Here is a 25235-nt window from a genome sequence, read left to right as displayed (position 1 = left end):
GCCAATCTCTAGGCAGGATACTGGGCAATGGAGGTTCTCCCAAAACAAACAATAAAAGGGACTCACTGAATGAATCCTTAATCAACATACTTTCAAGGAGACTTTTAGTATCTCACTCTCAAATATAAGCCACAACCCAGAACCACCAGAAATATGAAGAAAACTGCTGAATGAAGGAAAAAAATCTTTAAAAATGAAAACTACCCTTGATATATCTAAGAAAAACCTGGCAATGTAGATTTAAACCCATGAAACAAGAATAACATTCTTTAATGGGGTAAAAAAGCAGATCTGGTAATTAAAAATATAACAGAGTGAAAACTCAATAGATTAATTTCGAAAATAAATGTGAGAACTTTTCCCAGATGTAGAACAAAAAGATAAAGTGAGGGAGAATAAGAAAATGACAAGGAAGACCAGCTTTGCAAGTCCAATTTCTTCAGAAAAGAAGTTTAGAGAAAACAGAGGAAGTATGTAATCATCACAGACCAATGTAAGAAAATTTCCCTCATATTGAAGAACATGATTCTCCAGATTAAGAGTCCACACTAAGTGCACAGCATAATGGATGATGAGATTGACATCCATTTATATGGAAAGTCCAGAATAGGTAAAGCTATAGAGACAATAATAGATAAATGATTGCCTGGGAATACAGAGGGTCCTACTAACGGTATGGACTTGGGTTGGGTTTGCACTCAGTGGATCCTCAGTACCACATAAAAATAAATGAAATAAAGCTATTGTGTCCATCTACAATTAAAAAAAAAGTATGAACTTTCTTATTGGGGTGTTGAAAATGTTCTAAAACTGACTGTAGTGATGGTAGTATAATTCTGAGTACACTAAAAACCAATTTTTTACTTTAAATGGATGAAATGTATGGTACATGAATTATAAATCAATAAAACTGTTACAAAAATGAAAAACACACATGCATATCTATATGTGTATGTATATTTTTAGATATATATGTATACACACACAGTATGAGTTTAGAGTTATTTACACTGGTGCAAAATTAATATAACCTAAGTATCCATCAGTAAACTACTGGTTATGGCACATCTTACTACTCAGTATTCAATACACTATTTAATTGCTGTACTGAACACAATATTGCATACTACTCAATTAATTAAAAGAATGAAATCAAAATACTATATAACTTGGACACTTTTCATTTTTAAAAACATATGCACACATGACATTCAAGACACATACAAGTATAAGAAATATGAATATATGTGTGTGTATATATATATGTGTGTCATGTGCCAAATAATGATGTTTTGGTCAACAATGGTCTGCATATATGACAGTGGTCATTAAATTATAACGAATTGAAAAATTCCTGTCACCTAGTGATACTATAGCCATCATAACACTTTTGCATAACACATCACTCGTGTTTGTGGTGATGTCAGTGTAAACAAAACTACTATACTGCTAGCTATATAAAAGCATAGGTACATAATATTTGATAATGATGTTATTGGTTTACATATTTATTACATTATACTTCTTAATCATTATTTTAAAATGTATTCCTTCTACTTAAAAAAAAAAAAGTTAGACATGGTGGCTCACACCTATAATCCCAGGTATTGGGAAGCTGAGGCATAAGAGTGGTAAAAATGAGGCCAGCCTGGACAATGTAGTGTGACCTTGTCTCAAAAATTACAAAAAAAAACTTGCATTTTTTTTTAATACTGGAGATTGAACCCAGGGGCTCTCTACCACAGAGTTATATCCCCATTCCTTTTTATTTTTCATTCTGACACATTGTCTCACTAAGTTGCTCAAGCTGTTCTCCATCTTTTAATCTTCCTGCCTCGGTCTCCTGAGTTGCCAGGATTACAGAAATGGTGCCACCACACCCAGTAAAAACAAGTTTACTGTAAAACAGTATGCTCTTTCAGGCAGCAGCCTCACACGAACTTAAGTTTATTGTGTCTCTTTACTGCATCCAGAGGTCACACTGAGTGACATACCTGCACCATCTAGGTTTGTGTGTGATTACACTTTATGATGTTCACACAATGACACTGCCTAACTACACATTTCTCAAACCATATCCCTTTTGTTAAGGTACATTGTGTGTATATGAGAATATATTATTAGACTTTCTATCTTTCTTGAACTCCTGTAATTCAGATGTTAGATTTGCTGGCTCTATTTTTGATGTTGCTTATCTTTTCAGTCATCATTTTTTTTTTTTTTTTTGGTACTGAGGACTGAATCCAGGGGGACTTTACTACTAAGCTACATCCCCAGTCCTTATTTTATTTTGAGACAGGTTCTAAGTTGCCAATGGTGGTCTCAAACTTGTGATCCTCCTTTCTCAGTCTCACAAGTTATTGGGATTATAGGCTTATATGCTAAGGCACCTTGTATCATTTCTACACTTTAAAAATACCTTTTGTTCTGTGTCCAAGTATGATTCCTCAAGTATTACTATTAAATTTTACATTTAAAGTCATTAAAATTTTTTTAGACTTGGGAAGAAAAAATTTTTATCCTCCAACTCTACTGTTAAAAAATATCTGAAAAAACTTCTACATTCTTGGAAACAAAAAAAAAAAGCCAACCTCATTTCCTTCTCTTTCAAGCTGTTCTATTCTGTGTAGAATTTCCTTTGCTCTCTTCCAGTGCTCTTCAAGATTCTTCTCTTTCACATTTATGTCCTTTAATTGTTCTGCTTCATTTCCATCAAAAGAATACTCTCCTAGACTTAGAGATAATTTCTCAGCTTTGTAACAATGGGGAGGGGAGAAATGATGAATTTATCCATTACTAGAAATGTTACTCCAACCACTTTAAGGACAACCTCATACCCCATCCCACTCCTTCTGTAAATTTTGTCCATTCAGATGATCTTAGCTGCTCAAATGATATTGAAAACAAATATGAGTGTTTGGTGAAGGCCCAGAACTCAGTCATAAATTAAACTTAATTCTTCAGAGTCACAGGAAAAATAAGAACATGAAAATATGTTATTCTAGGTATAATAAATACCTTCAGGTATATGAATACTGGTTTTATAGTACATTTTTTTGGTTCTGGGGATTGAACCCAGGGTCCCACATAGGCTAAGCACATGCTCTACTACTAAGATACCTCCCCAGCTCCCAAATAGCGACTTTTTAAACAGTGTTCATGATGTAGTTCCTTCATATAATCTTTAAAATCATTTTTTCACACCTTCCATACATGTTTTTCTTCTACAAGAATAATAATCCTTACCATAGCTATTGGCTTCTACGCTCCAGCCACAATGGTCATCAATCTTGAACATACCAGTTTCCCCCCTACTACAGCAGTGCCTCTCTGTTGCTTAGGTCTGAGATACTTGCCCATAACATATTCCCTTCTTTTTACCTAATTAATTCTAGATAATCAGATCTCAGATCAAGAATCACCTTCTCCAAAGCCTTTTCTGCTTCAAGTCTTGGTCAGATTCCTTTCTTACAGGCTCTGAAGTATCTGTGGTCCATCCCTTTATAACCTTTATGTCAATTTATAGTAACACATAATCCCATTGGTTAGATTATTCAATTATTGTCTATTTCCCTAATTAAACTAAGTTCTATGAATAATTTTCTTATTTCTGTATATCTCTAATATCTATCACATAATAGAAACTCAAAATATTTATTAAAATAAATGAATGTAGATTATATTAGGATTTAAAGAAAAATCTCACTAGGTTCTTAAATTTAAGTCCTACAAAATAAATTTGTCCATGTTGTATAAATTAAGTGAATTATCTCTATTGCTGCTCTCTATATGTTATCTTCCATATAGGTTTGTATATGCTGAAAATACCTTGGTTATCACAACCAAATTATATACTCTGCTTAGCAAGTATAACAAGAATCTGGAAGCTAACAGGGATTGGCTTATTAGAGCAGGCACAAATCCCCCTTTATAAACTTTGGTTGGTACACTCTTATAGCAATAGTAAACTTACTGATTTTTTTGCAGTTGTGAAGCACAAAAGTAGCAGCTTTGTTTAGTTCCTCATTCTGAGATTCGGTTAAGGCTTGTATCATGAGTGGAAGCCCATTGTTTTTAAAAAGATCATACTGATTTTCCTCTGGAAAATATATCAAAAATTAAAACAAGACAATTATTTTATCAAAAAACTAAAAGCACAGGTCATATATATTTTTCCTTTTTCCTTCTTTTGGTACCAGGGATTGAACCCAGGAGCACTTAACCACTGAGCCACATCCCCCCTCCTTTTTTTTTTAATTTGAAGACAGGGTCTCACTAAGTTGTTTAGGGCCTCATTAAATTGTTGAGGCTGGCTTTGAACTTGCAATCCTTCTGCCTTAGCCTCCCAAGCCAATGGGATTATAGGCATGTGTCGCTCACCGCGCCTGGCATGAAATAGTTATAATTTTAAAAAACAGAGAAAAATCCAACTTCAGAAGTATTTTTAATTTAGAAAATAATTCACTTATACAAAATACCTAAGTCTCATGAGTGCTGATTTCTGAAATGCAGCCACAGAACAGTATCATACCTCATAAAAGTGAACTGTCCTCATCTTGGATTAAAAAAAGGTAGTTGGGCTGTGTGGTTCAGTGGTAGAGCGCTTGCCTCACATGCGTGATGCACTGAGTTCGATCCTCAGCACCACATAAAAATAAAGTAAAGGTACTGTGGCCATCTACAACTAAAAATTTTTTTCTAAAAAGTAGAGTTGATACTAATTACATAGAGGCTAAAAGAAAGAATAGAAAAATGGAGTGAAAGAGGGAAGAAAGCAAAAAAGCAAGAGGAGAAAAAAGGACAAAAGTAGAAAAGTGGGAAGGGTTAGAGGAGGGAGACTGGAAGAGGGTGAGAGAAATTAAAGTGAAAAAGGTTGGAAAGAAAGAAAAGACTGGAAAGAGGAAGAATATAGGATAAAAGTGGAGAAAGGGAGGAAAATGGAAAGGGAAGGAGAAAGAGAATAGAGAGGAGAGAGTAACAGGTAGCAGAAAAAAGAAACTTTAAAGGTTTTCAGCAAAGAGTAAAAGGAACAAATTTGTGCAGCAATGTGAAAAGGGGACTGAAAAATGGAGTTAAGGAAGCTAGGTATGATGGTGTAGGCCTATAATCCCAGTTACTGCAAAGGCTAAAGCAAGATGATCACAAGTTCAAGGTCACCCTGGGCAATTTAGTAAGACTCTATCTCAAAATAAAAATGGCTGGAGACATAGCTCAGTGGTAGAGCCCCTAGGATCAATCCCCAGAACTTTAAAAAAAAAAAAAAAAAAAAAAAAAAAACCATAAAAAAAGAGGAAAGGAGCATAGGGAGGTAGCTATTGTGTGAAAGATGTTGAGGAGCAGCTGCAGTCCTAAATTAAGAGGGTAGCACTACTGGCAACAGAAAGAGAAACGAAGGGAAAAGAGAAGTATAATCATAGTTCTTTGCGAATGACTGAATATAAGGTCTGAAGAAGGATAAGGAGCTAAAATGATGAGAGACCTTGATAACTGGGAGAAAAGCAACAACTGGTTTGTTTGCCATATTGGTAGACTGAACCCAGAACCTTGTGCATGCCAGGCAAGCACTGTATCACCAAGCTACATTCCCAGTCCCTTTATTTTTTAAGATAGGGTCACACTAAGTTGCTCAGATGCCTCAGCCTCCCAAGTAGCTGGAATTACAAACGTACACCACCACACTCAGCAAAAGGCAATATTTTAAGCTTTTCATATGACTAGGGGCGAAAACACTAAAGTGTTATTTCCACTCCACTGTTTTAACGGCACACTAAATAAATTCAAAACTTACCACAATTCTCTGTGCAATGACCAAGAGCAAGTATGATGCTAAATTTTTCTCCTGAATCCAGACTCTCATTAGGCAGTAATGCCAAAAGTTTTGAAACAATGTGGTATTTGGATAGTACTACTCCAAAAGCAGCTATTAGTATAAAATAGAAAAAAATAGTAAGCACAAACATAAAACTTGTAAATAAACATACTTTTTTTTACATATGCTATATGTTTTTAAGAGCTTATCTAGGAAGAATATTATGTCTATACAAAATCTACAATACATATAATATCTAATATATATGTATATGTATTAATATAACTAAACTCACTGTAATAAGATAATGACTTGCTATAATAGTCTTCATTAATACTTTTAAAACAAATTTTTTGAAGAATGGTTTCTTCTTAACTATTCTGCATAATGTTGCATGCACATACTGTTTCCCTAAAAGCTGAATATACCCACTCTCACCTTACATATCTCCTCTTGTGTGCACTAGACAGTAAAGATTTTCCTATATAATCCTATCCTGCCTAACAATGAAATATTCTCAACTGACCATAGTTTTGGTGATGTTAATGATGCAATGAAGCATATGTGAACCTGTGAAGAAATGACAGAATTCAAAAGTGTACTTAAGTTATACTTCTCTCATGGGGTTTTTATAGGGTCCACCCAAAGTCTAACAATACTGGTATCAAGAAGACTGGGAATTCCTTAAGGGACTATATTTTAATAATTTTGTGTCTTTCAAACTTAACACATAACAGGCATTCAATAACTTCCCTTTAAAAAACCATCTACATATTTTTGGTTTTATCTCTGAAGTCCAACAGTTTCTTACTACAAAGCCACACAGAAAATCATTCCTCAGTGGATTGTGTGTGTGTGTATATGGTACTGGGGATTGAGCTGTGGGGAGCTCTATCACTGAGTTATAACCCCACCCCTTTTTATTTTTAGATAGGGTTTTACTAAGTTGCTGAGGCTGTCTTCAAAATTGTAATTCTCCTTCCTCAGCCTTATGAGTAGCTTGGAATTACAGGTATGTGCTACCATACCTAGCAATGCCTTGCCCAATCTGTACAAATGAGAAGCAGTCATGTGCTCAAGTCTGACTCTGCTACCTGCTATGGTCTGTTAGGTAGTCAGGTCTCATATTCATTAGAAAAAGGCATCCTTAATTCTTTATATAATTCTTTAAAAACGATGGGTTTTCCATTCCTTATGCTATATAAATGATCTTGATTTCACATCTAAAATCTTTAATGCTGATTTTTCAGTGAAATAAAGGTTTAGGAATGAAAGGATATTCTTTTGATTATATCATTAGGCTCATTGTATTTAATCTACCATTTCAACACTCACCATGCTCAATTAAAACAAAATTGAACTGTAGAAAACTTACTAAGCATTTTCACTCACGATTATCTGCAATACATGCATCCACTGTCTTCGTCACCACCACTGCAAGCTTAGCGCTGGAGAGAGCCTTGTGTGAATCAGATTCCAGCTGTACAAGAACTTGAGACAATACATCCAGTCCACCCACAGATATAAAGTATTTCTGAACATATGCTTAAGGAATAAAGCAGAACTATTAACAACTCAAACAAAACATATGGTTTCATTCAATTAATTTGTACAAAATAATACTAACTTGATTTTTTTCAAATACTTAATAAAAATTTCTAAGTTAAAGAATTAAACATCCAGTCTTTACCTGTGCATATACACAATCATAAGATAGATTAATTACTTATGCAAGCACTTCACTTTGTCATAGTACAAACACATGTATTGTACAATATTGCTTTCTTCTGTGTAAGAAATGTTTTTCATTTCATTTAGTAAGAACAGTTGCATTTTGTAAGAAAGAAATTATTAAACTATCTTTCTACATTATTAAACAAGTCTTTCAACAGAGCCCTAAGGAATAGATTAATTTAGCTTAATATTACAAACAGCAAGAGCCCATCTTCTGAATTCCAACATAACACCATTCTTTTGCAGATTGCCCAAATCTACAAAGGGCAAAGTATTTAACTGCTCCAAAAACATATCTCATTCATCTTATAAACACAACTTTTTTACTTCTTGGAGCATAAGACTATATCACTGAGCTATAACAACTATTCCAGGCAAAGATTCAATGACAGGTACATATTTTTAAGTCTGAAGTCCTTTCTTTCCCTGATGCAAATGATTTTGATGGGAAAATATCCCTGGGGTTTATGGATTCAATAGTCTCCACAGCCCCATCCTAGAAACAGACTTATAACAAATGGACATATGAGCTAGTGGTTATAATTCTGCTACAAATCTTTTTCCCAGTTTATCCTAGTTCCATAAAATAAAGCCAAGATGATTTAAAAGCAAAAAAATAATTTTGTATTGTTTAATGAAACAGAATATTAATCTAAAAATATTACATCCAGAGTTTTCTACATCTGAGAAAGGAACTGTAAGGAGTCACTACTTAAGGACAAGTAAGCATTTTCAATATTGTGGAGACTCCAAAACAGCTTAAAGAGTATTTTTAACTTAAAATTTTTTTTTTTTTTTTTTTTTTTTTGTGGTGCTGGGGATCGAACCCAGGGCCTTGTGCTTGCAAGGCAAGCACTTTACCAACTGAGCTATCTCCCCAGCCCCAAAAAAATTTTTTTGAAAGAGTAAATTCTAACCCGGTGTGGTGGTATATGCCTGTAATCCCAATGGTTCAGAAGGCTGAGTTAGGAGGATCACAAAGTTTGAGACCAGCCTTAGCAAATTAGTGAGGCTCTAAGCAACTAGTGAAACTGTCTCAAAATAAAAAATAAAAAGGATTGGTGATGTAGCTCAGTGGGAAAGCATCCCTGGGTTCAATTCCCTAGTATCAAATAAATAAATAAAAAATAAAAAATAAAAAGAGCTGGGAATGAACCTCAGTAGTAAGAATGCCCATGTGTTCAACCACCAGTACCAATAAACAAACAAACAAATAAATAAATAAAGGAAGGAAGTTTCCCATTCCAGTACCAGTAAAAAAATAAGAAAGTTTCCCATCTTCCCACAACACCCCTCCCAACACTTATGATAGGGATTGAACCCAGGGTCTACTGCATGATAGGCAGGGGTTCTACTACTGAGTTATACTTTGAACCCTCCAAAAGGATGTATTATGTATGGATGCACACATTTATGTACGTTCCAGGAGCACTTTACCACCAGGATGTAGCTGGAGAAGTTATACTCCCAGCCCTTTTTATCTTTGAGATAGGGTCTTACTAAGTTGCCCAGGGTGGTCTAAAACTTGAGATCCTCCTGCCTCTGCTTACTAAATAGCTGAGATTATAAGCAAGTACTGCTGTGCTCAGCAAAAAAGGAAGCATTTTTAAATGCTCAGATGAAAACTGGCTCTCTTTTACCACAAAGATTCTTATTTATAGCCAAAGTAACAAAATTCAGTCTTATAAACAGAGGAACATTCTGCTTTACACTTGTACACTGAATATTTCAGATTTCCTCTAACTTATATTTGTTTTCTTTTTACAAGCTACTAGGGATTGAGTCCAGAGCCTCACACATGCTACGCAAGCACTTCACCCCTGAGCTATAGCACTGGCCCTAATTTATATTTCATACCAATTTTCTGAGAATAATGAAGTCCTATAATTATCACTCATTTAAGCTGGCATTGAAAGAAACAAGAAATGACAGGTACCATAGAAACAGGTTCCAATACTTGGAATTCTAGAGCTATACTCCTCTGAATGAGAAATATAAGTACCAAATAAATATAGATAGCATCAGCAATGTGTAAAAGTTCTAATTGTTCCATATCCTTACCAATATTTAACACTGCCAATTTTTTAACTTTTAGTCATGCTAGTATGTAGGTAGTGGTATTGCAAATAGGTTTTAGCATTGATTTCTCTGATTAAAGATCTCAAGCATCTTTTCAAGTACTTATTTAACATACATATTTTCTTTGAGAAGCTACCTGTTCAAATACTTTGCCTATTTTTTTTTTTTATCTTTTATTTTGTGGCACTGGAAATTGAATCCAGGGCCTGCACAAGCTAAGCAAGGCCTCTACCACTGAGCTATGCCCCAGTCTACTGCTCATTTTGTAACTGTTAGATTGTTTTTGTCTTATTATTGATTTCTAAGAGTTCTTTATATATTTGAAGTACAAATTCTTTATTAGATATTTTCTCCCAGTCTGTGGCTTGCCTTTTCATTTTAATAGGATCCTTTGAAGATCAAAAGATTTTAATTTCAGTTAAATTCCATTTGTAATTTTTTTTCTTCAGTGGTTTATGCGGTGTCCTAAGAAGTCTGTTGACTCTCAAGCTGTGAGAATTTTCTTCTGTTTGTCTAGATGTTTTATATGTTTCACTCATACTGAGGTCTATGGAGCATTTTAAGTTATCATTTGCATACTGTGTGAAATAAGGGTTGAGATTCCTATTTTGCATATAGATATTATTTTCAGCACCACTGGTTGAAAAAACCACCTTTTCCACCACCTTTTCCACCATAAAAGTCCCACAGTAGAACACTTTGTAAAAAAAATTAATAATCCTTTATTTATGGGTCAATTTCTGGGTTCTCTATATTGTTTCACTGAGCTATTAAGTCTATATCTATACCAAAGTCACAATGATTACAGTATAGTAAGTACTGGAATCAGATAATGTAAGTCTGAGATTTTTGTCCTTATTTTTCAAAAGATATATTCTATGCTCTTTGCATTATGGAATTTTTTAAAATCAGCTCACCAATTTCTACAGAAAAGCTGACAGGGATTTTGATTGAGAATGCTAGAAATCTAGAGATGAATTTGAAAAGTGACATTCTTATGAGTTTTAAAATTCCATGAGCATTAGGTGCAGTGACACACACCTGCAGTACCAGCAATTCAGGAGGTTGAGGCAGGAGGATGACAAGTTCAAGTCCAGACTGGACAATTTAGCAATGCCCTAAGCAACTTAGACTCTATCTCAAACTAAAAAAACAAAAAGAACTGGGGGTGTAGCTCAGTGGTAAAGCATCACTGGGTTCAATCCCCAATACCAAAAAAAAAAAAAAAAAAAAAAAAAAAAAAAAACCATCAGCATTATCTATCTCCACATAAATTAAGTGTTCTTTATTTTAGCAATGTTTTGCAGTTTTCGGCATATATGCTATGTTAGTCAAGTGCATCACTATGACAAAATACCTGAAATAAATAACTTATAAGGAGGAAAGTTTCATTGTGGCTCAGGTTTCAGAGACTTCCATCAATGCGTAGTTGCCCATGTTTTTGGGCCTGTGGCAAGGCAGTATACAATGGCAGGAGATCATGACAGAAGAAAGTGCCCACCTCATAGTCACCAGGACACAGAGAGATATAAGGAAGGGGCTAGTGTACTGATATCTGCTACAAACATATACTCCCAATGACCTAGCTTCTTCTATTAACGCCCCACACTTCCTAAAAGTTCCACCACTTCTCAATAGTGCCATGGGCTGAAGTCCAAATCTTTGGGGAAAACATAAATATCACAGCATAGGCATTGTATATATTTCATTAAGCTTATTCCTAGTTTTTTTATATTATTATAAACAATAATTTAAGTTTCTACTACTTTTTGCAGTATAGAGAAATATAAGTGATTTTGTAAATGACCTTATATCCTGCAACTTTCTAAAATCACTATTAGTTCTAGCAGTTTCTTTGAATTTTCTACACAATCACATAATTTCTAAAAATATATATATCTTATTCCTTTTCAAGCTCTAGACCTTTTACTTCATTTTTTTCTCTTGCTGTACTAGATAGGACATAGGGTAAAAAGTTAAATGAAAGTGAGAGTGGCTGTCATTATCTTTTTTCCCAGTTTTATGGGGTAAGTACGAAGTCTTTCACCATTAAGCATGTTAGCTATAGTATTGTGGAGAGGTCCTTTATCACATCAAGGAAGTTCCTATCTATTCCTAGCTTACTGAGAGGTTTTGTCATGAATCTATATTGATTTATGGCAAATCTTTTCCTGCATCTATTGAGATTGTTCTATAGTTTTTTTCTGTCTGTCAATACAGTGAATTTTCTATTAAACCAATCTTGCACTCCTGGGACATGTATCATTTCATTTGGTCATAATGTATTATCCTTTCTCTTTAATCCTAGATTTGACTTGTTAACATTTTATTAAGAATTTTCACACCTATGTTCATAAGGGAGTCAGGCCTGCAGTTTACTTGTAATGCTTTTTGGTGTCTTTGGTATGGGTGTAATGTTGGCTTTAGAGAATATTTCGGGAAGTGTTTCCTCCATTTCTATTTCTGGGAATAAATTTAAATAAAATTGTTTTGTTTTGTTTTCCTGAAACGTTTGGTAGGCCTCACTAGTAAAACCATCAGGGTATGGATTTCCTCTGTTAAGGTTTTAAACTATACATTTTATTTCTTTCACTGATATAAGAATATTGACATTATCTACTTTTTTTGAGTGAACTTTGGTAGCTTGTATCTTTCAAAGAATTTGTCCAATTCATTTGAATCATCAAATTTTTTGACATAAAGTTGTTCCTATTATTCCTTTGTTATTCTTTTAACAATGTTAAGATTTATAGTTATATCATGTCTCATACCACCATTGGTAATTTGGGTCTTTATCAGATATTTGGGACTTTTCTAGATGTTTTATTTTTATTCATTTCTAATTTAATTCCATTGTGGTCAAAGAATACACATTGTGGGTTTTTAGTTTTGCCACCTAATTGCTCTGTTTTATGAGGGTATGTGGTGAGATTAAAAAAAAACAAAACAAAAGAAAGAAAGAAAAAAGAAAACTATGCTGTTGTCACCATCTTCTAAATAGTCTCCCCAAAATATCTACTTTTAAGATATTCTTATCTTCACAAATCTAAACACTTCCAAAATGACCCAAATTACTAGAATAAGGTTAACTCAATAGTTTTTGTTATGCTTTGAAACGTGTTTCTTCAAGTATGACCTAGAGAATAATAAACACTTACTGTTATTTGCAAGCGTAAGTCCAATAAATGAGCAAATGGGGCGAATAATTTCAGGTTTCATGCAATTTATTAGCCACTCATTAGCATGTGGAAAAAGTGAACAGCAAAACATTTGATTCTCATCTGAAAGGAGATAATAAGTTTTTATTTGACATTTGGAAAATATCAGTTTTCATTACTGTTTTTATCTTTATATTTAAATATTTGAGATAATTACCATTTTGAGGATTGTTGACACAGACACACAGAGTACTACACACTGAAGACCATAACTGATAACTCTGGAAAACATTTTTATCTGACAAATTCAATTCATATCTTGAAAGAACTGTCCTATTAGGTTAAAAAGAAAAGTAAATTAATATAAATGTGTAAAGATCTTAAGCAATGAATAATGCTAAAAAAAATTTGTATTTGCTTACCTGAACAACTGTGACAGAACTGTAATACAACCTGTTTCTCTCACAAGTGTTTGTCCACTCCCTTAAAAAAATAAGCCATGTATTACATGATTATGACTTTTTGAGGTAGGGAGTTACTGGGGCAAAACCACTGAACCACATCCCAGGCCCTTTTTTATTTTGAGACAGGGTATTGCTAAGTTGCTTAGGGCCTTGCTAAGTTGCTGAGGCTGGCTTTGAACCTGTATCCTCTGCCTCAGTCTCCTGAATTGCTGGGATTACAGAATGCACCACCATGTCTGCTGAATATGACTTCTATTTAGAAATAATTTTTGCATAAATGTAAACATTAAATGTAAACAATATTTAAGTAGCATTTAAACCACTTTAAAGTATCATTATAAAACATAACAGAAGTATAGTAGATAAAAATCTACAACTAAGGTTATTATGGAGAAGACACTATTTATACTTAGAGATTGACAATATTCAAATTTCCTCTAAAATTATGAAACACTGATTTCGCATCATGGTTCTATGTTACAATACCAAAATATGCTCCAAAGTAGAAAAAAATCAAATCAGTCTTTTCTAGTTTTTCCAAAATAACAAAAAATAAAATCTAGAAGCACTGTAAATGACTACAAAATGCTCAACAATTGGAAGAATTAAATAAAGCAATGTTAAAAAAATAATACTGGACAGTAGATATATGGGAACATTCTATACTCTATTTGCAATTTTTCTATAAATCTAATACTATCCTAAAATAAAAAACATTGCTGGCTGATACAATAAACCCTATAACTAATTGGTCAATTCAGTAAAAAAAAAATCAATTAAATTCATTAAATGCTAGCTTTTTCCTTCAAAAGTTATTCTACCTCAAATGTTCATTAAATAGTACAAATCACTTTCTATTTCTTAAAATCAACAAACATCAAATGATTAAATGCATTCTATTAATTCCTTTTTATTTAAAGCTAGTACTTCTCAGAACCTAATGAGATTTTAAAAGGACACTGATATAAGGACTAGAATAAAAAGATTAATACTGACTATTCCAATTAATTATTAAAATGTTCTTAGGCATTTATAAGAGAGCATACTTACTGTTGTTTGAAACCAGACCCAAAATAACGTAGACAGACATTCTTTTCAAATTTGTGTTTGAATCATCATTAGATAAGAATAAAGCTAAGTCTTCAAATAACTCTGAAGTACACAAAGTTTGCTGACAGTAAACTGAAATATAAAATATAATTTTAATTACAATGTATTAGCACAACCTAGTTTTAAAGAATGCTGAACAAAATACAAAGTTGCCAAACTGGGAGAGGTTCTTAACCTGAGCTCATTTAATTGACACTTATTAGAAATACAACAAAATTTCTGACAAACTGTTAAAATAGTAAGGCTCTAGGCTCCAAACAAGTATTAATGCCCTTTAGAGTTTTCAGTAAAAACCTAACTAAAAAATTGAATAAAATCAGACAAAAAAAATTTAAGAGGATGAATAACCAAACAAACCAAGAAAAACAATTTAAGAAAATTCAGAAACCTGCTCTGGGGCTGGGGTTGTAGCTCAACGGTAAGAGTGCTTGCCTAGCACATGTGAGGCACTGGGTTCAATCCTCAGCAGTACATAAAAATAAATAAATAAAATAAAGTTATTGTGTCTATCTACAACTAAAAATATTTAAAAAGAATGAATGAAAAAAAACTGTGCTGGAAAACAAAGGCACAAATTATATTTGTGCATTTTTTGAGACTTTTCTAGAAATCAAAGTCTTTCAAAAATAAAATGATAAATGAGAGTGGTTTTTATTTGTGACACTCATACAATAAGTAGAATTTTACAAAAATAATTTGGGAGCTGGAGGGTGTACCTCAATGACAGAGCATATGTGCATATATAAGGCCCTGGATTCAAACCCCAGCACCAAAAAATTTTAAAAATAATAATTTGAACACAGTAATATAATCAGCATTCTATACAGTGCCCTAAACCAGCTATTAGACCCTCTCTCAGAGGCAAAGACTATTTATCCCTGTATCTTCAATGCCTAGCACAGAACTTGTCCCTTAACAGTTAGTGGTGACTTATTTAGTTACTGGAAATACAAAAGTATAAAGTTGGTTTGGCAAACTGATGGTTCACATTTGATCTTTTTTCAGGTATACAACAGAAAAGTGTTCTTGCCAACAAGAAGAGCTATATCCAAAGCATACAAGATGGTTGTGGACTACCTACACTTTTGATTTAAATACCTGGATAAAGCTATCCAAACATGTAAAATTGAAATTTAATTCTATAATTATTTTTTAGTAAAACATAACATAATGCTTTAAGGATTATAAATAAAATTTTATATATTACCATTTTTTTCTGCAACTGCTCCTAATGTATATAAGGCTGCTTCTTTTACCATGCTATGCTCACTTGACTTTGCAAGATTTTTTACAAACATCAAACCACCAATTTCCCGAAAATAGACACCTGCATTACCTGTTGGGTATAGACAAAACAAAATAAGAAATGATATTTATTTCCATTATTCTGTTGAGGATTTAAATATTACTAGAAGAAAGTAGTGTAACATATAGAATAAATGAGTAGAAGAGAAAAAACATACATATTTGATATCTCAGTACTATGTAACTAGAATCATAGATAAAATTCACTATCAGTCTTACTGTTTTGTTGACAAATTGAATGAATAGTGACCAAAGCTTCTTTTTGTGAAAAAGGGTTGTCCATTTGATACTTTAGACATTCCAATAATAAGTTCAGATCAGTCTTCATTTCTAAAGAAGAAAAATTTTATTATTTTAAACCAAAAGTTTTCTTTAAAAGACTAATGATTCAGACTGTATTTTCTCATTATATACCTTTGGAATGTTTGACTTCTGACTTTTGTTATGTGTGTGTGTATGGTGCTGGGGACTGAACCCAGGGCTCCACTCAAACTGGACAGGAGCTCTACCAACTGAGCCATATCCTCAGTCCTAGAATGTTTGACTTTAAAAATAATAAGCATATATCACTTTTATAAGCTAACAAACAATAAAATGTATAAAAATAAAGATGTTCCTTAAGTAAAAGCACTTAAAATGAACTTCATAGTTCTTTGATTTTACCCTTGCATGATATACAGAAACATAATATACAAATTATTATTCTCTTTAAGTAAAGTTTACAATGGTTTAAAAATCTGCCATTTAGAAATGAACAGAATAAAAATGAACACATGTAAAAATTTGTGGGATGCAGGGCTCAGTGGTAGAGCACTTGCCTGTGCTTGCCCTGGGTTGGATACTCAGAACCACATATAAATAAATAAAAAATAAAAGATCCATTGACAACTAAAAACAAGTAAAAATTTTTAAAAATTTGTGGGATGCTACTGAAGCAGTATTTAGAAGGAAATTTACAGCACTAAATACCTGTTATAAAAGAAGGGTCTTAAATCAGTAACCTCAGCTTTTACCTTAAGAAACTAGAAAAAGCAAATTAAACCCAAAGCAATCAAGGAAAGGAAATTATAAAATGAAAGCTGAAATTAGTGAAATCAAAAACCAATAGAGCAGGTCTTTTGAGAAGAACAATAAGAGACAAACTTCTAGCCAGATTAATTGGGGGGGAAAAAAAGTACAGATTTAAATTACCACTATCAAGAATGAAAAAAAAACCTAATTCCCAGAATATATGAAGAACTCAAAAAACTCTACACCAAGAATACAAATAACCCAATCAACAAATGGGCTAAGGAAATGAACAGACACTTCACAGAAAAAGATCTACAAGCAATCAACAGATATATGAAAAAATGTTCAAAATCTCTAGTAATAAGAGAAAAGCTAATCAAAACGACCCTAAGATTCCATCTCACCCCAATTAGAATGGCGATTATCAAGAATACAAGTCAACAATGGGTGTTGGTGAGGATGTGGGGAAAAAGGTAAACTCATACATTGCTGGTGGGGTTGCAAATTAGTGCAGCCACTCTGGAAAGCAGTGTGGAGATTCCTTAGAAAACTTGGAATGGACCCACCATTTGACCCAGCTATCCCACTCCTCGGCCTATACTCAAAGGACTTAAAATCAGCGTACTACAGAGATACAGCCACATCAATGTTCATAGCTGCTCAATTCACAATAGCCAGATTGTGGAACCAACCTAGATGTTCTTCAATTGATGAATGGATAAAGAAACTGTGGTGTGTGTGTATATATATATATATATATATATATATATATATATATATATATATAAAATGGAATATTACTCAGCTATAAAGAATAATAAAATTATGGCATTTGCAGGCAAATGGATGAAACTGGAGAATATCATGCTACATGAGATAAGCCAATCTCAAAAAAATCAAAGGACGGATGATCTCACTGATAAGCGGATGATGACACATAATGGGAGGTGGGAGGGGGGCAAGAATGGAGGAAGGAGGGGCTGTATAGAGGGAAAAGAGGGGTGGAGGAGTGGGGGGAAGGAAAAAATAGCAGAATGAATCAAACACCATTACCCTATGTAAATGTATGGTTACACAAAAGGTATGTCTTTACTTCATGTACAAACAGAAACAACATGTATCCCATTTGTTTACAATAAAAATAAATTTAAAAAAAAGAAAAAATTGGTGAAACAAATACAACCTCCACAATTTTCATTTCAAAAAAAAAAAAAAGAATGAAAAAAAAAAAAAACCTAGGAGCTCTTCAATAGATGAATGGCTAAAGAAAATGTTGTATTACACACAATGGAATATTATCCATAAAGAGGTGAACTGGAAATATGCTAAGTGAAAAAAGTCAGTCCCCAAAAAACCAAAGGTCATATGTTCTCTCTGACAATACAATAAGGTAGGTGGAGGAAAGAATAGAAGTTCATTGGATTAGACAAAGGGGAATGAAGGGAAGGGAGGGGAATGGGAAAAGGAAAGACAGGAGAGTGAATCAGACATAACTTTCCTATGTTTATATATGAATACATGACAGTGAAGTTCCACATCACATACAACCACAAGAATGGACTCCTAATTAGAATAAGTTATACTCCCTGTATATATATTTCAAAATACACTGTCATGTATATTTAAAAAGAATAAATTTTTAAAAATCTTGTTGAATCAGAAAAAAAAAGAGTGAAAGAGATGGCTTCACCACAGATACAGATTTTCCAAAGATAATAAGGGAGTATTATGTTCAACTTCATACCTATAGAGTCTATGAATTAGGTGAAATACACAAATTGCTTAAAAGATATTAAATCATCAAAACTCACCCAAGAGGAAAGAGATAGCCTGAACAGTCCTATATCTATAAAAGCTGAAATCATAGTTAAAAGTCTTTTCATAAAAAATACCAGGTCCAGATGGTTTTATTTGTAAATTCCATCAAACATTTAAGAAAGAAATAATACCAATTCTATACAAACTTTTTCAAAAGCTTAAGAAATACTGAACTTATTCTCTGAGACTGGCATTACCCTTATACCAAAACCAAAACCACCAGAAAGACAACTACAGACCAATATCCCTCATGAACATATATGCAAAAGTCTAAACAATTTTAGCAAATTGAATCCAGTAATATATCATGACCAAAAGGGCTTATCCCAGAATGGAGGGTTGACTTAATATTTGAAAAAAATCAACCAATATAATGTAACAAAAAACCTTCTGGTCATCTCAATAGATGTATAAATAACATTCGATAAAATCCAACATTCGTTTCTGATTTTTAAAAAAACTGCCGGCAATCTTGGAATAGAAGGGAACTTCTTCAACCTTGACATAGTGTTATGTATTCAAAATGAAACACAACCCTAACATCATACTTAACAGGGAAAGACTGAATACTTTCTAAGATCAGGAACAAGAGAGAGATTTATCTGGTATTAGCATCATACTAGAGAGACTAGCTAGTACTATCAGTTCAGAAAAAAAGAAATAAAAGGTATTCCCCCACCCCCACTCAAAGGAAATCTAGCCAGGCATGGTAGCACACAATCCTAGTTACTAGGGAGTCTGAGACAGGAAGACTGCAAAGTTGGAGGCCAGCCTCAGCAACTTAGCAAGACCCTAATAAACTCAGTGATAACCTCTTACAAAAAAATAAAAAGGGCTGGGGATGTAGCTCAGTGCTAAAGTACCCCTGGGTTCAATCCACCAATATCAATAAATAAATAAATGCATACGTACATACTAAAAAAATGAGATTATGTCCATACAGCAGATGAATGGATAAACAACTCATGGTATAACCGTGGAATTAATTACTGATAACATGACACAACAAGGATGAATCTCAAAATAATTATGCCTACAGAAAAAAGACATAATATGATTCCATGTACTTAAAAAAAATGCAAACTCATGTAAGGTAACAGAAAACAGATCAGTGGTTGCTTGGGAAAAGAGAACGTGGGAAGGGACATAAGGGAGGAATTGTTAAAGTTCATTGGAGAATACATTCACCACCTTGAATATGCTGATGTTTGGTTATATATATGTGTCAAAAATTATCAATATGTACATTTTGTTTATAACTAAACAGCAAATAATACTATGGTCCTTAAATAATTTCTTCTCTTTAAGAATTTAAATACAATTATATAGAAGCTCTGGCATAATTTCTGAATTAACATTTAGAGTTCTGAAAGATATAAGATGAAGGGAGGATATAAAAATACAAAGAACACTAAAAGAAACTAATTTTTATTATCAATCAATATTTAGTCTTCCTCTTGAAAGAAATTCAACTGGCAATTTGCTTCAATGAAATAATTTATGATGTAATTTGTTAATGAAAAAACCATAGCACAAGCTGGGTGGGGTGGCACATGCCTGTAATCCAGCAATTTTAGAGGTTGAGACAATATGATTAAAAGCTTGGACCATGCTGGGTAACTTGTCTCAAAATAAAATATAAAAAGGGTGGGGGTGTAGCTCAGTGGAAGAGCCTCTCTGGGTTCAATTCCTAGTATCATTAAAGAAAAACATAGTATGAAGTCTATTATCAAGTTTTCTTTTGGGAACAGCAAATATTTATTGATCATTTTATAAATTAACAAAAACTACATGACGGGCTGGAGTTGTAGCTCAGTAGTACAGTGCTTGCCTAGCATGTATGAGGCACTGGGTTCGTTTCTCAGCACCTATATATAAGTAAATGAATAAAATAAAGGTCTATCAATATCTAAAAAAATTTTTACAAAAACAAAACTACATAATGGTTACGATTTTACGGATGTCAATAAGTCACATCAACAACATGTTGATGGGGTATGGTGAATTTCAATTTTAGACACAAGGTGGGATGCAAGAAACAACTTCCTAATGTACTCCTCCACTCTTCTCTGTACTTTCATCTCATTTTGAAATCTCCTATCATACTCCTTCCCTTCCCAGTCAAAACAACTAATGACATCTACACCTATCATGTTTCATTTTGGATTTAACTTCTTTAGGCTGAGCAACCATGTTCCTTCAATAATACCTGAAGAAAACAAACAAGTAAACAAAAACTGAAGAGCACACAATACCCAAAGCACAAGAAATAAAAGAAAATTTGATCTAAAATGTAAAAATTGTGAGCTTAAAAGATACCATCCAGAATGTGAAACAACAGCCCAGGCTGGAAGAAGAAACCTCCCAATCAGATCTCCAATAAAGGGTGTATATTCAGAATATACAGAGAAATCTTAAAATTCGATAACAAAAAGGTAATTTAAAAGTGTGTGAAGGATATGAATATGTTTCTCCAAATATAAGTTGACAATAAGTGTAGAGAAAGACACACAACATTGTCATTAGGGAAATGCAAACCAAAATCACAATTAGATACAACTTCACATTGTTAATAAATGAATGACCAGTGGGAACTGATGGATAAACAACTTTCGCCCTTTGGCTGGGATGACTCAGGCACATGACTCTCAGAGTTTACTAGTGGTTTTAAGCTCGAGAACCCATAATAATTTGTGTGATAATCTACTCTTCTGTCTGCCTTCCCTTTCTTCTCACTTTGCAGTCAGTGTTTCCTGGGATTCTTTTCTCAAAAAAGTTCTTGCAATCAAAGTACTCCCTATCTAAAGATCTACTTCTGGGAGGAAACCAAGCTAAGTCATAAAATCAAAGAGAGAGACAGGGACTGAGGTTGGAGGTTTGATAAATGAAGTGTGATAAGCAATCTGAGAAGGGCATTGCCAACAATTTACTCCTATCTCTCCAGCTTCTTTAATTTCTTCTCTGCAATCTCCATTCTGTCTTCAAAAGTTCTTTGTCTCTATAACCTGGTAAGACTTCCTTGACAAGCCTGGCACAGTGGTACAGGCCTATAATCAGAATTCCTTGGGAGTGTGTCAGGAGGATCCCTTCAGGCCAGACTTTGAGGCCAGTTGAGGCAACACAGCATAACACAAAAAAATAAATAAATAAATAAAGGGAGGCTGGGGAATGTAGCTCAGTGGTATAGCATTTTCCTACCATGTGCAAGGTCCTGGGTTCTATCCCCAGAACTACCAAAAAAAAGAAAAAAGACTCCTTTGACATTATAACCTCCAACTACTACCATATAACTTTAGTTAAATTTGTAAAAAGAATAAGCTCTCCAATACTATGTTTAGATCTTTATTTCCCACACAGACCTAAATATATTGCATTCTGGCTGAACTCATCAAATGTATTATTATTTTGTTTTGTTTTGAAATGCAGATGCTGATTCAGTGGTTCCACGAAGGGCCCAAGATTCTGCATTTCTTTGTGTGTGTGTGTGGTTGATAGATGAACAATATGCCTTTATTTTTGTTTATTTTTTTAATGCAGTGCTAAAGATCAAACCCAGTGCCTCACACATGCTAAGCAAGTGCTCTGCCACTGAGCTATGGCCCCAGCCCCTGTCATATGTATTAATAAAACTAAACATCCTAATTCCAAATCCAGGAGATAATTCAGTTTTCATCCGTGACATCTGACACTAATGCTCTTAAGCAAACTTCTTCATGAAGCATTCTCCTAAGACTGATTTTCAAGACATCAAATTCCTGACTCTTCCCCTTTTCTGAAATGTTTGTTTTTTTTGAGGGTCCTCTTCTTTCAACTAAACCCATGTGATGGCATGTATTAAGGAACATTCTTCCCCATCCTTTATTATTATTATTTCCTCTCTGGTTAACCTCCTCCACATCTAGGGATTCTGTCTCCACCTTTCCAAGAATAATACTGACATCTATACCTCCAGGCATACTTTAACATGGTCCTCTCAGGATCCCACAGTTCTTTTATACGCTATCCTTAAATCAACTATCATATTGCACTTTAAGTATCAGTACGTTTTTTCCCATTGTCAGTTTTCTGAAGCCAGGAATAATGTGACAGCCAGAGTAGGTGCTCAATATTTCTGTAAATTGCAGAATTACTCATTTCCTGGATCCAGTCAGATAATCTGAAGTATATCTCACAAATATAAAACTATAATTATATTTGTGATTCATGAATTTCTCACTTTGTAGATAGATTCATGAATTTCTCACCTTGTATTTTCTTTGTGTCCTCGCTTTCCATGTTTGTCTGTATTCTTTTTCCTTACATTTCAACTGTAAGATAATGGAATTTTCTCAATTTAAATCCATTTCAAAAAATGCCAAAAATATAAATGCAAAGGGAGTAGGCAAAGAACAGTTTTCCTGAAGCCAGAAAATCAGGGATTGCATCTGCAACTTAATAGATGTGTGATATTGAGCACGTTGCTCAAATTCTCTGAGGTTCAGTTTCCGCAACTATAAAAGGACTGATATTTCTACTGCACAGCATTATTATAAGAATTTAAAAACATACATAAACACATCTAGTATTTTAAAGCACTATAGGCATCCAACGAATTTTATTAAAGGAATGAATGACTGAACCTAACTGGTCCTCTTGGGATCCTACTTCCTTAGAATAATTTTAATTTAATTAATTAATTTATTTACTTACTTATTTTGGTACCAGGGATGAAACCTAGGGGTATTTTACCATGAGCTACATCCCAGGTTTTATTTTATTTTATTTTATTTTTATTTTGTATTTTATCTATTTTTTATCATTTTATTTTATTTATTTATTTTTTGAGACAGTTTCTCACTAAATTGCTGAGGGCCTAAGTTGCTGAGGCAATCCTCCCACCTCAGCCTCTGAAGCCACTGGGATTACAGGTGAGCACCACCACATCCAGCAAGATATTTTAAAATAGCTAGCAACTCTGGTATGGTCTCTTACTGTTCTACTTTATTTTTATTTTTTTCTAATATTTTTAGTTGTAGATGGGTACAATACCTTTAATTTATTTATATGTGGTGCTGAGGATAGAACCCAGTGCCTCACAAGTGCTAGGCAAGTGCTCTCCCACTGAGCTGCAACCCCAGCCCTCACATGTTCTACTTTAGAATGCTAAATTAATTATTTAAAAAATGATCAAAGTCCAATTAATTTAGAACAACAAATCAGGACTTATGGAATTCAAATTCTTGTTTACTCCAATACGATGTTGTTAAAGAGAGATATCCAATTAGCCTTTTTATTTTTCATTCTTACTCTCAAAACGAAAATAAAATTCCTAAGCAAAAAAAAAAGTTTAAAAAAATAACAAATGTGATAATCTCTTTTAAAGTAATGTAAAAATTATACTAGTTTTGCCACTTCTAACCTTTTATCACATCAAAAAAGAAATGGTGGGGCTGCGGTTGTGACTCGGCAGTAAGCGCTTGCCTAGCATGTGTGAGGCACTGGGTTCCATCCTTAGTATCACATAAAAATTAAAAAAAAAAAATAAAGGTATTGTGCCCATCTATAATAAAAAAAAAAGAAAAAGAAATGGTTATTATGGTTATTACACTATAGTACATCCACATGATGAGATATTGTTATAAGAATATTGACATGTGCTAGAAAATTTCCTATTTTTCAATTTTTATAACATAATGGCTTATAACATTCAGCAAAATACCTACTGCAGGCCAGGCTTTGGGTCTTTATACTACATATTTATATCTAAGTCTTTACAATAACTTTATGAAGGCACCTATTTGAAAAATCTAGATGGCAAGAGGTTAAATGATTTGCCCAAGTTCAAACAGCTAGAGTTGGCATTGGAATCATGAACATCTGAAGCCAGTACATGTTATCCTCTATTACACAGTCTCTCATATATATTTACTACCATTGAGCAAATTGATTAAAAGTTGGAAAAAAAGATTTTAAAAAACTGTTAAAAATGGATAACTTGTATCATATAAGGATGTTTTATTTTGTGGGGGAATTTAAGAACTATTTCCTTATTTTAAAGGTCAGTCTAACCTAACCGTACTCTCCCCACTCCCACACACACACACAGTTATTGAATCCAGGGTGTTCTACCACGGAGTTAGATCCCCAGCCCCTACAAAACGTTATGATCAAAAACTTTATTGGAATGTACATATTAACCCAAATTCTCAGAAAGAAAAAGGACATCTTTCCACACATAAGGCTGGCAGGTAAGGCTGAAAATCCCACCACTAACTGCCATCATTAACAATGGATACTTAGCTTTGGCTCATACATGGCATCTCTTAATGGAGATGCCAGGAGGAAGAGCAAACATGTAACATGTAATGCGAATTTTCTGTTACAATGGTTCAAATGGTTTGTAAAATAACAGTGGTTCAGGTCCAGAAAGCGCACTGAGGAATCAACTGGCTCCACAATATTAACAGCAGATGGCTGCACAAACCCTCACCGCTGCCTAGGAAACACAGGTAACCTGTCCGGAAGGGGCGCCTAAACCACCCAGCTTCCTCAATTCCACTCCGCGGCCTGGCTCGCCTGAGGAGCCGAGGACCTCCTTCTGAGGGCACAGACGGCCCCGGGCTCTTCACTGACCAGGGTCGCGAGTCCTGGCTGAGAGCAGGCGCAGTCAGAGGGCGGCCTGGCGGGCACCCAGCCCACCTATCGCCCCGCGCCGCTACCGTCGGGCACGCGGCCCTGCAATGGGTCTGAGCCGCGGCCTCACCAGTC

At 34.0% G+C, this 25235-nt stretch overlaps 1 protein-coding gene across 1 annotated transcript in view; it reads right to left on the bottom strand.

Moving 5' to 3' along the window:
* The window catches only part of Terb1 (telomere repeat binding bouquet formation protein 1), a 37739-nt gene extending 14976 nt beyond the window's left edge, over positions 1–22763 (bottom strand). Inside the window, exons 1-11 of the mRNA XM_047529008.1 lie at positions 22733–22763; positions 15879–15989; positions 15562–15690; positions 14295–14426; positions 13203–13263; positions 12998–13113; positions 12781–12903; positions 7202–7354; positions 5789–5920; positions 3974–4099; positions 2592–2752 (exon numbers count right to left, since the gene is read on the bottom strand). Of these exons, the coding sequence (XP_047384964.1) occupies positions 2592–2752; positions 3974–4099; positions 5789–5920; positions 7202–7354; positions 12781–12903; positions 12998–13113; positions 13203–13263; positions 14295–14426; positions 15562–15690; positions 15879–15989; positions 22733–22763 (1275 nt within the window). The remainder of the gene's footprint in view (positions 1–2591; positions 2753–3973; positions 4100–5788; positions 5921–7201; positions 7355–12780; positions 12904–12997; positions 13114–13202; positions 13264–14294; positions 14427–15561; positions 15691–15878; positions 15990–22732) is intronic.
* Positions 22764–25235: the final 2472 nt, after the last annotated feature.

This window comes from Sciurus carolinensis, chromosome 16 (genome assembly GCF_902686445.1).
Source record: "Sciurus carolinensis chromosome 16, mSciCar1.2, whole genome shotgun sequence".
Lineage (NCBI taxonomy): Eukaryota > Metazoa > Chordata > Mammalia > Rodentia > Sciuridae > Sciurus > Sciurus carolinensis.
Note: the sequence above shows the minus strand (reverse complement) of the source record. Positions and strands in the feature narration are given on the sequence as shown.